Genomic DNA, 14,904 nt, shown 5'->3' with positions numbered 1-14,904 from the left:
ATCCACCTATGATTACTTGCACGCTATTACAAATGGGGCTCTGTGATCTTCATTAGCATTTTTAGTTGATCCTGCCGATGGATAATATGTACAGGTATTGTAAAATCAGGGCCACTTCTAATAAATGCTGTGTGATTGCAATCAGTACAGTGCTTCTATCAGGATTTTTTAGAATCGTTTCTATGATCTGGTAACCTTATTCTATGCCTTTGTATCTACAAGAAAACAGATTTTGCGACAGCAAATTACTTTCTGTAACATACTAAAGTTACCTTTAAGGTGAACCTCCCCTTTAAAATAGATGTTTCTTTTTGTCTGCCTCTGCTTATGCCAGGATTTGAGGGCTTATTTCGTCTGCGGATGTAAATGAGGCCTTTGGTCTTCATGTCTGTGCATAGAAATTCCATTTCCAGTGTAATGCTCTTGATCTTAGCATTCTTGGCTGATATTAATTAACCCTACAGTTGCACTTATTTACTGTAACTTGCTTATTATAACATCCAGTAAGTATATATTACAGGCAATGCAGTCAAAGTAGCCAGAATGAGTATGGATGTGCGCTTACCAATCCAGCAGAACAGCTGCAATATGTAGGTGAATTTCCACAGGGAATAAACGGAGCCAAGGATGGAAATATTAAAAAATACGCTACGTGTTTCATCAGCCAGAAAACCTTCCTCAGGGGTATAAGTTAAGACTTAAATGAATGCTCACACAATAAAATCCTTGTCTCTAGACTTCAGCATTTCCCTGCATGGGAAGCTTCCGTCAGTAAGATGCTAAAGTCTTAATATCACGTTTCCTGTGCTCTTATTATTATTTTCTTTTATTTTTACATCTAAGCCCTTGCCTGCACCCCAGCACCCATGATTCCAACTCCCCTTGCTTTAAGTGCCCAGCTGTCCTACTGGGTTATAGTGCCTGCCCACACAACCCCCTCCCACATTTCCATATGCCTGGCAGAAGCTTTATTTGCTGCTTTTTCCTTGTGTTCACGTGCCCAACCCCAACTAAATCAGATACTTCTTGATTCCCTTCACCTTAGTTTTATACCTATTTGCCACTGTATTGTTGCACCCATAGTTGTTATGCACAAAGCTCATTTCATTGCAGAGCTGAAGTCTCTGATCTAAGCGCAAAACTTGTATTGCTGTCTTGCTGATCTCTCTGAAGGTAATAATCACAAAGAGCTTTTTATTCTCACGATGGCCTGTAATATGAAGCAAAGCATACAGCCCCGAGTTACTAGTCTCCCTGGTATAATATATATGGTATTGCACTGTATTGTTGGCCTTTCTGAGGATTTTATGCACAAAGCCCTTTGCACTTTATTGGTGCTTTATCAAGCATATCCAAGTCTGAAAGGCACAGGCACCTTTACTCCAGCACATATAGTCTGCTGCCCTGTCTTGTAAAGCATTCTGAATAATGTGAATGGACTGCAAGGTTCAGATTATTTATTAGTGATGATCAAAAGTGTTGGAGGGAAACTAGATAACATAGTCAAATATTTGCCATACCAAAAGTAATTATATTTTTTTTAAATACCTGCCATTAATTACCCCTCCTCAATACCTCAATTGCAAATGTTGGGTAGACAATGTCAATAAAGTTATTGTTGTAGATAAGGGATCCCCAGCCTTTGTCACTGCAGGATTGGCTATTTGGTAGCCCTGTGTGGGCTGCTGGCCTGCAGGAGGCTCTGCTTGGAGGAAAAATGTGTCTATGTGCTTCCAAAACTTGCCTCCAAGCCAAAAATAGGCACCTACTTTGAGGCCACTGGGAACAACATCAGAGAGGTTGGTGAGTAACATGTTGTTCACGAGCCACTGGTTGGGGATCACTGTTGTAGATGCATGATGTATTCCCTGCTCCATTAAACAGCAAGTATAATGGTACTAGATCTTTCCAACTATGGTTAAATTCCTCTTTACCTTAGTCCAGTGATCCCCAACCAGTGGCTCGTGAGCACCAACCCCTAGGATGTTGTTCCCAGTGGCCTCAAAGCAGGTATCTGTTTTTGGATTCCTGGCTTTTGGGCAGGTTTTGGTTGCATAAAAACCAGGTATACTGCCAAAAATACCCTTATGTAGGCTGTTAGTCCACATAGGGGCATCAGAGCCCCTATTTGTAACCCCAAGAACATTTTTCGTGCTAGTGTTGCTCTTCAACTCTTTTTACATTTGAATGTGGCTCACAGGTAAAAAAGGTTGGGGATCCCTGCCTTAGTCTTTACCTTAAATGATTCCACTGAGTGGGCTTTGTTAACTTCATTGTGTTTGCTTTAGGCTAAAGGTTTCCAGTCTTCCTTAAGTCTGATAAGATATAAAGGCAATAAGGGGTTCAAAATAAGGCAGTAACAATCAGGCCCGGACTGGCAATCTGTGGATTCTGGCAAATGCAAGGGGGCTGCTGTAAGATGCCACAGACAGTCACTATTTATTGGGCTGGTGGGGGGCTGTTTGGGCCTCTGTGTACTTGGAATGCCAGGGCCTATTTTGAATCTCAGTCCAGGCCTTGTAACAATGTGTCTGTGATGCTGCATTTTATATCTGCTTTCCTTGCTTTCACTTTCAGAATCTATAAGCTTTTGACTTTGCCGTAGTTGGCCGGCTTGAATTTATTGCAATATGTGGACCAACAATCCCTGTTTTGTTTTGGTAGTTTAATGCAGAAATATATATTCTATATATTGTTACTAGGTGAGTGCAAAGTACCTCTTTTTTTGTCTATATGAATCTGTAAGCTTACCACATTCTCGAAAGGTGAAATGTATTTGTCTAGATCATTTGACAAGGAACATTTGGTTAATATATTCCTCTTTTTATTTATCAAGGACTATCATACTGTGCAGAACTTACTGGAGTTCAGGAAACTCCCTGTATATTATGAACTAAAATAGTGAGACTTAAGTTGCAGTATGTTAATAAGCTGAGCAAGTTGCCTCTTTAACCCCTTTTTATTCTTCCTTCCAGGTCAGTGGTACAATGCATAATACAGGGCGCCATGTTTCCTTCCGCTTGGATAAAGAACAGCCGGTGAATATTTCTGGTGGTCCCCTTTTATATAACCATCGTCTTGAAGAGGTGATGCTACATTTTGGCAGTGAAAATTCTATCGGCTCCGAGCATCTGATGAATAAAGAGACCTCAGCTGGGGAGGTAAAGCTGGGTGGAAATAGTTGGGCCCTAACTAAAATTGTATAAATAATAATTAGAATAATCCTGGTATTCTGTATATATTATATATCACAACTATACCCTGCATGAAGAATAGCTTATTAAGGGCAATGGAATAAATATTAATACAGAAAAAACAATCACTGACTCATTTTGCAGATCCTATTTATTAAACCAATCCATACTTGTGGGCCAGAAAGAACTGAGATTTAAACTCTTACCATGGAATGTGTGTATTGGGGTGTGTGTACAATCACCAGCCAGCCAAACTGCAATGCACCCTGTCATCTGCTATTTAGTTTCCATACTCTGTGTCATACTGTGTCACTATATCAGGGTCCCATGAACCAATAGTAAGCACTTGCTTTCCTATTTACACTGTGCAAATTCTTCCTGAGAAGCTAACCCTGCCAGCCCTGTATATCTGTGGAAATAAATTGGGTATTTCCCCTGACACCATTACAGTCCTAAATTAATTCTATCCTGTAATGGAACGTGTTTTTTTACTATCTTCCCTGTTTTATGAAACAGGGAATTTCCTAAGATTAATTCTTGGAATAAAGAACCTGAAAAAGATAGTAAAGAATTAATCCTTCACAATCCACAAAGTGAGAAGGGCCCAAACTGACCAGGGCACCCTGGGAAAATCCTGGTATTTCAGCAGGCCAAGTCAACCCTGGTTACTGTAAAAATACATTTACTTTCACGTTGTAGTTTCTTTGGCCCAAGTAATGAGTATGTAATGAAAAGCTCCATTATAAAAAAAAATAAAAGCTCCAAATAAAAACAATATATACTTGGGAATAAATGCAAAGTTCAAAGCTTGTTTATGAAGCACGCTGAGGGCATCTACAGGTCCGGAACATGTACTAAATATAAATGACTGGTCTATACAAATTATTTATTTGTGTGTGTATCACTGGTCCTTAAACTGAGGATACCTGTAACAAACACTTTAGGATGATAGAAAGAATTAATAATTTAATTCAATAGGGGGTCTTTCCATAATTTCTTTTAATACCTTAAGTCTACTATAAGATCATTTAAACATTAAATAAACCCAATAGGATTGTTTTGCCTCCAATAAGGCTTAATTATATCTTAGTTGGAATCAAGTACAGGTACTGTTTTATTATTACAGAGAAAAAGGAAATCATTTAACCATTAAATAAACCCAATAGGGCTGTTCTGCCCCCAATAAGGGGTAATTATATCTTAGTTGGGATCAAGTACAGGTACTGTTTTATTATTACAGAGAAAAGGGAATCATTTAACCATTATATAAACCCAATAGGGCTGTTCTGCCCCCAATAAGGGGGTAATTATATCTTAGTTGGGATCAAGTACAGGTACTGTTTTATTATTACAGAGAAAAGGGAATCATTTAACCATTAAATAAACCCAATAGGGCTGTTCTGCCCCCAATAAGGGGTAATTATATCTTAGTTGGGATCAAGTACAGGTACTGTTTTATTATTACAGAGAAAAGGGAATCATTTAACCATTAAATAAACCCAATAGGGCTGTTCTGCCCCCAATAAGGGGTAATTATATTTTAGTTGGGATCAAGTACAGGTACTGTTTTATTATTACAGAGAAAAAGGGAATCATTTTTGAGCATTTGATTAAAATGGAGTCTGTGGGAGATGGTCCTTCTGTAATTCGGAGCTCTCTGGATTACGGGTTTCTGTATAATGGTTTCCATGACTGCACAAGGCATATATGCTGCAGTTTATTTATGAAACCAGTATAGTTCATGAGTTGTAAAGATTTAGAATCTGTTGATTATTTTAAAACTTCAAAACAGCATCTGTTTGTGGAATTCTGCAAAAAGGGGATTCTATTTGTGGAAAGCAGCGACAGGAAAACATAAAAGTAATATCTTCCTCAAATGGTTTATTTAAACGGAATAAAAAATAAATGCAGAGTTAAAAAAAAGCAAGTTAATCTTCTGTTTTATCCCCCACTGATAACTTCTGAAAATTGTTATCAAACTGATTTATGCTCTGTGCTAAACAAGTATTTTGTTCCTTAGAGCCATTTCTAAAAGCGCCACTCTGTCTTTTTCATGAAGCTATTAATCTGTGATCATTCCTGCCTCTTCCCTTCCTTCCCTACTAATCTGTCTCCCGTCTTTGATGCTGAGACCCTCGACTCTCCATCTCCTGTTTTAGCTATGGGCCTTGTGAGATACGCCTTTCTTATTACAGGTGCAGCTGATTCATTATAACCAGGATTTGTACAGTAATGTCACAGAAGCATCCCGCAACCCCAATGGCCTGGCTGTAATCTCTTTATTCTTGAATGTGAGTTTTTCCAATTCTTTTCTTGCAAAGAACGGATTCTTGTCCTGTCTTTGTAATAAAATATCCTTCCCTGTCAATATCTTTTTTGAGTTCTCTGATTAACGTGTTTTCTCTGCATGCTCTGTATGTATTGCTAGTGTGCGTTTGCAGGATTCTTCATTTCATATGAGCAGCATTGTATGCAGTATAACACTATTGCTTGAAATAAAAGAACCCTATGAAGTTGGTTCCTTTACTGTCTTGTCAACTGGCAGAAAAACATTAAAGGGCATATATAGCATAGGCTCCTCTTTGCTTTTGAGAAATTGCCAGCTTATACTCATCATTTTCTGAACCATTTAATAGCTCTGACATCATAGATACATCATCCGTATTAGAGCTGTCCAACTGGAGGCCCTCAGGCTAGATGTGGCCCCCCAAGGCTCCTTCATAAAGGCTCCATAGACTTCACTGTATGACATCATCATTTTACCTGAACCTTGGCCATGCTATATGAGAAATAATTGGCCCACTACATGTAATGTATGTATGTATAGCTTTATTTATAAAGCGCTGTACAGTAGAGCAATAAATTAATACAACAGGGGTTTATTACAATAATATATAAATACAAAGTATGATAATAAATACAAGGTCGGTTGCAATAAGTTAAGAATCAAAGAGACAAAAGGATGAAGGTCCCTGCCCCATAGAGCTTACAATCTAAATAAGTTGGACAGTACTGCTCTGTGTTATAGTAGGCACCTGTATCTCATAACTATTATTTGTTTTAATTAATTAATTACCAGCTTGTTAAAGGGGTGGTTCGCCTTCATGTTAACTTTTAGTATGTTATGTTTAGCAACTTTCAATTGGTGCATTTTTTATTTTTCATAGTTTTTAAAGTATTTGCTTTCTCGTCTGACTCTTTCCAGACTTCAAATGGGGGTCCCTGACTCCAGTAGTGAAAAAAACTCCTGCTCTGTGGGGCTACAATTATGTTATTGTTACTTTTTATTACTTATTTATCTATGTAGGCCCTCTCTTTGAAAGAGAGACAGGAATATGTATATATTCCTGTCTCTCTTTCAAACCTTTGCCTGGTTGCTAGGTTAAGACTAATTGCAAATTGGATCAGAATATCACTTTCTACATAATACTAAGTTAATTTAAAGGTGAACAACCACTTAAAAAAAAAACTAAACCCTAAAAATGAATATGGTTAGAAATGCCATATTTAATATACTAAAATGACTGTGCCTGCCTAAAGGTTCAGCGTCTCTGTGGTAGTAATGATTCAGGTCTTTACAGTTGTCTTGCATGCTGGGGCATCTTTGTAGGCACAGATCTTCCTTTTAATAGGGCTGTGGTTGCCTTGGGCTGGTACAGAAGCTCAAAACATAATGTACAACTTTTCTGCCCTACTTCTCTATTTAAGCTTTAGTTAGTAACATAGTAGTAACATAGTAAGTTGGGTTGAAAAAAAGACGTACGTCCATCACATTCAACCATAATGCCTATATATAACCTGCCTAACTTCTGGACGGTGTAGGAATGGAATATGGTGTTTAAAGCTGTAGCGCATTATAGTTCTCTAAGAAGGATATAAATACAAAATAGCAAAATAGCAAAATAGTGGTTCCCCCAGCACGTAAAATCCATGCATGACAAAGAACCAGGCTTATAGACTTATAGTTCTTGCTCAAAGCATTTATACTGTTCAAAGTTCCGGTGCCATTGTCAGCTGACAGTGTAGGCAATTGAATGAATTGAGTGATTCTATGAAGACACAGATTAAGTCACATTTTAAATGAAGAAAACTCTTCTCTGCTTTAGTATTCAATTAATAAACTCCCTGGATATTTTGCATATACGTTAATCATTTTCTTTTGACGTGAAGCTCTGAAAGGATGCTCTCCTGCTGGTCTCTTTGAAACACTGGCAGGCAAATCAGTATGCACTCGGAAATTCTGCCGCTATTAAGATCACAGTATGGCACAGTACTGAGGGAAATTTGTCCTCTCTCATGTATCAGTCCCTTCCAGTGCAGTGAGGAGGTATGGGGTATTATGGGCCAGGGCATTACATATAAAAATCACAGTGGGAATATTTTATTATTTAGATTTAGAAAATGCTGATGTCTTTCTATTGTTGAACAGATGTTAAGGCATCAAGCTTGAATTAGCAGGCTTTATAATAAAGCAAGTTAGTGGACATCCTCTGTTTCCTAGCAATGGCATGATCTAGTAAAAATGGGGAGGGGGCAATGAGATGTTACAGAACCACAGGGCTTTAATGTGAACTGATGGAATAGGAAGAACTGTATTTATACAGAATTGTTCTGAAATCACATAACCCAATTTAAGAAGGGATGGTCATAAATATGTATTTTGCAAGGTTTACCCTCCTCACATTAACAGGAGTTGAATTTGGGATTTCCAGACTACTAACATTCAGTCGTCGACTGTATCCCACATATCACCAGCTTTGTCCCTGTTTTGTCGGTGGGTATTAGCAAGTAAAACACTAGCTTGGGTTTCAATATGAAAAATATATCGAGGGTTTAGCCTGAAATCCATTTATGGTGAGATATGGAAAGCCACAAATGAGATAGTTTGAAACTGGGGGTGAACACTTATTTATTGTCCTTGATGTTCTTGAACCTAGGGTTCAGATTCAATTTAATGAAGAAAACTTATCTACTAATTTAATTTGGCCCTATATTTAAAAGGCTGATAAACTTCTGTAAACTTGAGCAAATGTAGGAGCTCAAAGGCAGACTTGAACCTAACAACTGTAAACCCTTGATGAATGTAAACAAGCGACTTAAGGTGCCCATACACGTGAAGATCCGCTCGCTTGGCGAGGTCAGCAAGGGAGCGAATCTTCTCCTGATATCCCCACCTACGGGTGGGCGATATCGGGGAAAATGTAGGCTAATTCGATTGTTTGGCACCGGGGTCAAACAATCGAAATGTAATGGCGGCAATGGGGCAATCGTGTCGTGGACCGCATCAACGAGCCGATGCGGTCCCCAATCCAACTAAATCTTTTAACCTACCCGATCGATATCTGGCCAATTTCAGGCCAGATATTGGTCAGGCGTGCCCCTCGTTCCTGCCCCTACACGGGCTGATAAGCTGCCGAATCGTCCAAGGGGCCGATATCGGTAGCTACAATCAGCCCGTGTATGGCCACTTTTACAGGGACATAAAGAGGTGCCAAACCATTTACTTTATAATTTTATAGAACTAATACCAAAATAATTACCACTGACATGTTAAATCCATAGTTCATACTGGTCATAATATTGGAATGGGATGGCCATGTAAATGACTACTTATCTGCAAATAAAAGTGCAACCTTATACTTTGCTTCTGCATGGTGAAGATGCAACAGATTGGAGTTGCAGGGGAACCACATGACAGAGAGTTGATGGAAATTGTTTTGGGCAGCGTGTGGCCACAAACAACCAGAAGCCCTGTCCTTACCGCCTGCTATATCATAGGGCTGACCTTACATCCTGCCATAAGTAAAGTAAATGAGTCCTCATAAATATCATGACATAATAAAAATATAAATGTTGCAGTCATAAATTAATACATATACATTTTTATGTCAGGGCATTGATATACCTTTTGCTTGGCTGAAATATTGCAGTATACATTAATGAGACAGGGGCAAGCAGGATCAAACAGGAGGCCAACAGGAAGCCACCATAAATAGCCTCCCTATGACCAGCAAGAAGGAAGCTTGGTTACACAACCTTTTGTTTTGTGATAAGTGAATCATCTGTTCTATCAAATTTATTGTGTGTTATTATGTTAGATCAGTATTTGGATGGCAATAGATACGCTCCTGAGGCATCAGATGCTCACAGTATATTGCAATGGGCTTATTCTTTTATAGTACTAACCGACTGTGGTAACATGCGAGCATCCAAAGAATCCCAGCTTTTGTAAATTAAAAAAGAAATATCATTGTAAGCCTTTGTTATACGTTGTAGGAAACATTTCAGATTGTAGGATCTCTATCTCTGCCTTGTAATCTGCATTCTGCGCCTTTTAGGAAAAGTCATGGCAACACCATAATAAAGCGTTGTTTGGATTCAGCACATTTGTAATAATTCCTTCGTTTTTTGGGGTTCTCTAGGTTATTTCGCAAATCATACTTTAAAGCAGCGCTATCAAAATAAAACATAACTGACTAGACTTTTCCGCATTTGCATTATGAATCATGCATGAGTCGCAGTCCTAAGCTTTCCATCAGAATGCATTTGGCAGAAAGCAGGAAAATATATGTTTTATTCTCATTGCATTACCCATACTAATTCTGGGGTTTCCTTCTTTGAAGGTGGCGGACAACTCCAATTCATTTCTCAACAGGATGTTGAACAGAGAAACCATCACAAGGATATCTTTCAGAAGTAAGAATTCAGAAGATCCCATGGGGCAAAGCAATATCCTTTTAACTTGCCGACTCCAGAGAAGGAATATGATCAAAATGAAAATGTGTGATATGCTATCAAGTCTCCAGTGGAAATTTGACCTGATCACACAACTGATTGATAATATAATTCTGTTTAACAACATCTCTGCTAAGGTCTGAGATGATCATGAGTGAGTGTGGGGGGGGGGGGGGAAGTAATACAGAAGGACACCCTGCCTAAGTGAAAAAGGAGGGGGCTACACAAAAGCAGATGAATATGAATAGAATATGAAAATTTTAATTTCCCTTCACGGGAAATGTGCATTGGGATGCTGAGCACAAATACAGCATGAACGGAGTTTTGTAGGTGCATTAGGGTTATAAAAACTGAATTGAAAGAACTTTGGCAGGCACCCCAGCTTTAACTTCTCAGAAATAGAATTGGATATTGGCATTCACTATTGTAAGCGGCAGGAACAGCTATTTCCGAAATGCCGTCAAATCTCAGTGGGGCAGAATCTACCGGCTTATGTGATTTATTGTAAGTGGCGTGAGTGCATTTGAGTATTGCTCCTGTATGGGGGTAACATACTAGTCTAGGGAATGGGGGGGGAAGGCGCATTGCAATTTTGGTCACTTTAGTAAAATGTACATTACTTACTGAAATGTCACATAAAGGCGAGTCCTGCATCCTGTGTGAATTATCATGGAACTCCATGCTGTTTATAGGCTTTCCCAGCGTGCAGTCGGCATTTATATCTGAAAGCATCTGCTAGAACAACGTACATAAAAGTGTGGCGCATCATGGCTTCGGCTGACCTGAATAAAACTTAGAATAAAAGAAACATTTTAGAAAGCAAATGTACAAAACAGAATTAGAAAGCTAATCCATATTTTTACATGACTAAACCTGGGAAAACTTGTAACAAGTGCCTTTATGGGAGTGTGAAGCCACTGAGATGCCGTAGAGTTGGTTGACTTTGGCTGACTCATAACCCTTTTGGGTTGCTGAGGTGCAGCGAATGGCTTTCCTATTACCTGTTGCATCACAGGAGCAATTGGGTGTTTGCAGATGAGTCCCAAGGTGTGTTCAGCTTAGTGCATTTGGGTCCTTGATATACAGAATGGCTAGCAGGCTTAAAGGAGAACTAAAGCCTAACTAAAGAAATAGTTGTACATTATGTTTTAGGCTTCTGTACCAGCCCAAGGCAACCCCAGCCCTTTAGCAGGGATCTGTGCCCCCAGAGATGCCCCAGTAGCCCCCATCTTCTTTTCTCATGTTCTGTGCTGCTGTCACTTACTGAGCTGACCCACTCACAATATACTGTATATATAGAATATAACTGTCACAATATAAGGCTGATTAGTAATTAGTATAGATAATTACTCAATGGCAGCTCAGAAACCAGTGCAATTAGAATTTCATAATCAGCTCTGTAGCATCAGTTTATATAACAGACAAACCTCATTTTCTGGTTGATAATTTGCTATGACCCCTAAGCTCAGCTTTTCACCAGCTGCTCAGAGCCCACTGAGTATGTGAGTGTTGCAGACACTTTCCAAGATGGTGACCCACAAGTTTGAAGTCCTGGATCATTGCTGCTACTAAGATTCTGAAACTTTAGGCTGGTACAATAAGTTCAGTATATAAAATATTGCATTTTTAATCTATTCATTTTTAGGGTTTAGTTCTCCTTTAAGCCTTAATTTATCTTCTGAGCAGTTGTAAAGTTGTCAGAACTATATTGCATTAATCATCAACTCTGATTCAGCTCAGATGGGCAAAGTACTGCGCGTTCCATGCACTAAAATAAACCTTGTTGAAGTGAGGGCTCACGTTGGAGTACTTTATGGTCATGACTCCATATTATTCATATAGGGCCAGGTTCAATGCCATGAGAAAACGTTATTTTACCGTTAATCGTGAGAGAGTTAATTGGATGAGAAAGCTCTGTTACCTTATTTAATTCTGGATTTTCCCACAGAGCAATTCAATGAAAACAACTTATCTCATTGTTTAACATGAAAACTTTATTGAAGTCTATGGGAAAAAACTTTATTATTTAGGAGAAATGTTTTGTCTTCTCAAATTGAATCTCACACATAGGTTTTCACATGATAAACCATAAAATAACATTCTCTCATGAAACTGAATGTGGCCTGAAAACTCTGTTGCAGTCTATTACAAACTTGAAATGAATTAAGGGAAACCTTAACCTCACCCATAAAATTTCACATGATGAATCAAAAAATAATATTTTCTTATGGAACTGAATCTGGCATGGAAACCGAGACAGAAAGGGGCAGATACATATTGATTAGAAAAGCTCTCATGGAAACTTATTTCCTAATTCAATTCCAGATTTTTCCATAGAGTCAGATGTAACTCAGCGGGAAAAACTGACCTCACTGTTTATCACATGAAAACTCTATTAAAGTCTATGAGCAAAAACCTGGAACTGAATTAGGAGATTTTTTTTTCCTCAAATTGAATCTCACCAATAAGTTTTCAAATTATAAACAATGAAATATGCTTTTCTAATTAAACTGAATCTGGCTCAGAGAGCAGAAGATTGTGTAATAGTTAATGAGCAGGTAGGTTGTAAGGGGCGTTTAGGTGGTGGAAGTTGATGAGGGGCATTTAGGTGATGGAAGTTGATGAGGGGCATTTAGGTGATGGAAGTTGATGGGGGGCATTTAGGTGATGGAAGTTGATGGGAGCGTTTAGGTGGTGGAAGTTGATGGGGGCGTTTAGGTGGTGGAAGTTGATGAGGGGCATTCAGGTGGTGGAAGTTGATGAGGGGCATTTAGGTGATGGAAGTTGATGAGGGGCATTTAGGTGATGGAAGTTGATGAGGGGTGTTTAGGTAATGGAAGTTGATGAGGGTTATTTAAGGTGATGGAAGTTGATGAGGGGCATTTAGGTGATGCAAGTTGATTAGGGGTGTTTAGTTGATGGAAGTTGTTGGATGATGAAGATTGTGTAATAGTTAATGAGCAGGTAGGTTGTAAGGGACGTTTAGGTGGTGGAAGTTGATGAGGGGCATTTAGGTGATGGAAGTTGATGAGGGGCATTTAGGTGATGGAAGTTGATGGGAGCGTTTAGGTGGTGAAAGTTGATGAGGGGCGTTTAGGTGGTGGAAGTTGATGAGGGGCGTTTAGGTGATGGAAGTTGATGAGGGGCATTTAGGTGATGGAAGTTGATGGGGGCGTTTAGGTGATGGAAGTTGATGGGGGCGTTTAGGTGGTGGAAGTTGATGAGGGGCATTCAGGTGGTGGAAGTTGATGAGGGTTATTTAAGGTGATGGAAGTTGATGAGGGGAATTTAGGTGATGCAAGTTGATTAGGGGTGTTTAGTTGATGGAAGTTGTTGGATGATGAATCTTGAAAGTTGCATGGGTACTAATTCAGTAGATGGCTCATTGCTTTGGGTAAGCATGAAACTGAAGGCATTAAGGAGGAAGAACACAAATTCATTGAAGGAATGCCACTGTCAGTTTACAGAATATCAGGAGATGTGTTTGGAGTTATACAGCACAGTGCAAAGGAGACAGATTCCCAAGTTCGCTGTGACTGTTTTGAAAATGAAAACATCCCAGAAGCGGTTTTCTGTATGACAGAGGAGCTAATCGCCAAATTCAGGCTTCATTTTCTTTGCGGTTCTATCAGTGCACTTCATTTCCAAATTGCATAATTCATTCCTACAACTGTTCTGAAACATATTTTCACAGCACATGGTTGAAAGCACTCTAATGTGTGTCAGGAATCTGATTATCATTTAAAAATGTACAAGGAGCCAGCGTGGGGATAAATGCAAAATGAACACGTAGTGGCAGGTTTATGAAGGATCAAGCTGAGTGTATCAAGAAGGATCCTCGGCAGTTTGACTTTTTTCAACAATCAGGAACATTGTTAATGAACTGAGATACACTTGTATATTTATCTAACTTGATAATGGTCTCAGTTCATCAGAATGTTTTGGACTGCCTTCAGCAGAAATTCTCAGTGAATCAATTGAATTATTCTATTGATCTGACCAAACCAATATTAAACACTGTCCAAGATTTCCATAGAATCGATCCCACATACCCCCCCCCCCAGAAAACGGATTGATCTCAGGTGTCAAATTCAAGACTTTGCCAATAGATTTAATCACGATTGGTAAAATATTAGTTTTTATTAAATTCCCTTTCCTGGGAGAGCAATTGTGTTTCCAGAATGAATGACTGATAAGTTAATGATGATTAAACAGGAATCTGCCTCATAGTACTATGGTACCAATAATAAAAAAAAACTATAGTTTCAGCTTTATCTGGTCTGGTTAAGCCACTAGTGTCTGTACAAGCACCAAATAACACTACACTACAAATGCTCTTGGATCTTCTATTGATTGTGGGACATTTGGGGACAGAATGTTTGCAGGAAAGAAAAGCACCACAATCTACACCAAATCGAGAAATAGTTCTGTCATATTTTTCCCTATGGCCAATATTTCTGCATATTCCAAATAAAGACCTTTGGAAAGTTAGCCTTCAATTACTCTGCAAAAATGTCTTGTTTATGTCCTATCTAATACAACTACATTTCACTAATAAATAATTTAAAAAGGTATTATGTATATTTTGACAGATGAAGCCACTTATATTCAAGATCTATCCATTGAAGACCTCTATCCAGACACCTTTGGATTTCTGACGTACCAGGGATCTATGACCATTCCTCCTTGCTATGAGACTGTTACTTGGATTGTAATCGACAGGCCCCTAAACATCACTTCAATGCAGGTAAATTTGACCCTTTTCTCTTCAAACTAAAAGCAAAGACAAAAAGATAAAGAAGGGAACAGGTGGACCTACCTCAGAGTTACAGTCAATGCTGGCCTTACCAGAAATCAAAAGTGTCACGTCCTGTATTACTTTTAATTACTGCAGGGAGTTAGTTATTAAGTCATGACTGGAAGTGTAACGGAGTTTAGGTTAGGCTAGTCTAATGGATGACCAGGTCATCCTTGT

The 14,904-nt window shown here is 38.8% G+C and overlaps 1 protein-coding gene across 1 annotated transcript in view; it reads left to right on the top strand.

The window, feature by feature from the left end:
* ca11 (carbonic anhydrase XI) overlaps positions 1-14,904 on the top strand; it is a 139,177-nt gene that overhangs the window by 104,613 nt on the left and 19,660 nt on the right. The window contains exons 4-7 of the mRNA XM_002938122.5: positions 2,976-3,161; positions 5,390-5,485; positions 9,818-9,890; positions 14,522-14,676. Coding sequence (XP_002938168.2) covers positions 2,976-3,161; positions 5,390-5,485; positions 9,818-9,890; positions 14,522-14,676 — 510 coding nt within the window. The remainder of the gene's footprint in view (positions 1-2,975; positions 3,162-5,389; positions 5,486-9,817; positions 9,891-14,521; positions 14,677-14,904) is intronic.

Source organism: Xenopus tropicalis, chromosome 7, assembly GCF_000004195.4.
Source record: "Xenopus tropicalis strain Nigerian chromosome 7, UCB_Xtro_10.0, whole genome shotgun sequence".
NCBI lineage: Eukaryota > Metazoa > Chordata > Amphibia > Anura > Pipidae > Xenopus > Xenopus tropicalis.
The sequence above is the reverse complement of the archived record's forward strand: the minus strand, read 5'-3'. Positions and strand labels throughout refer to the sequence as shown.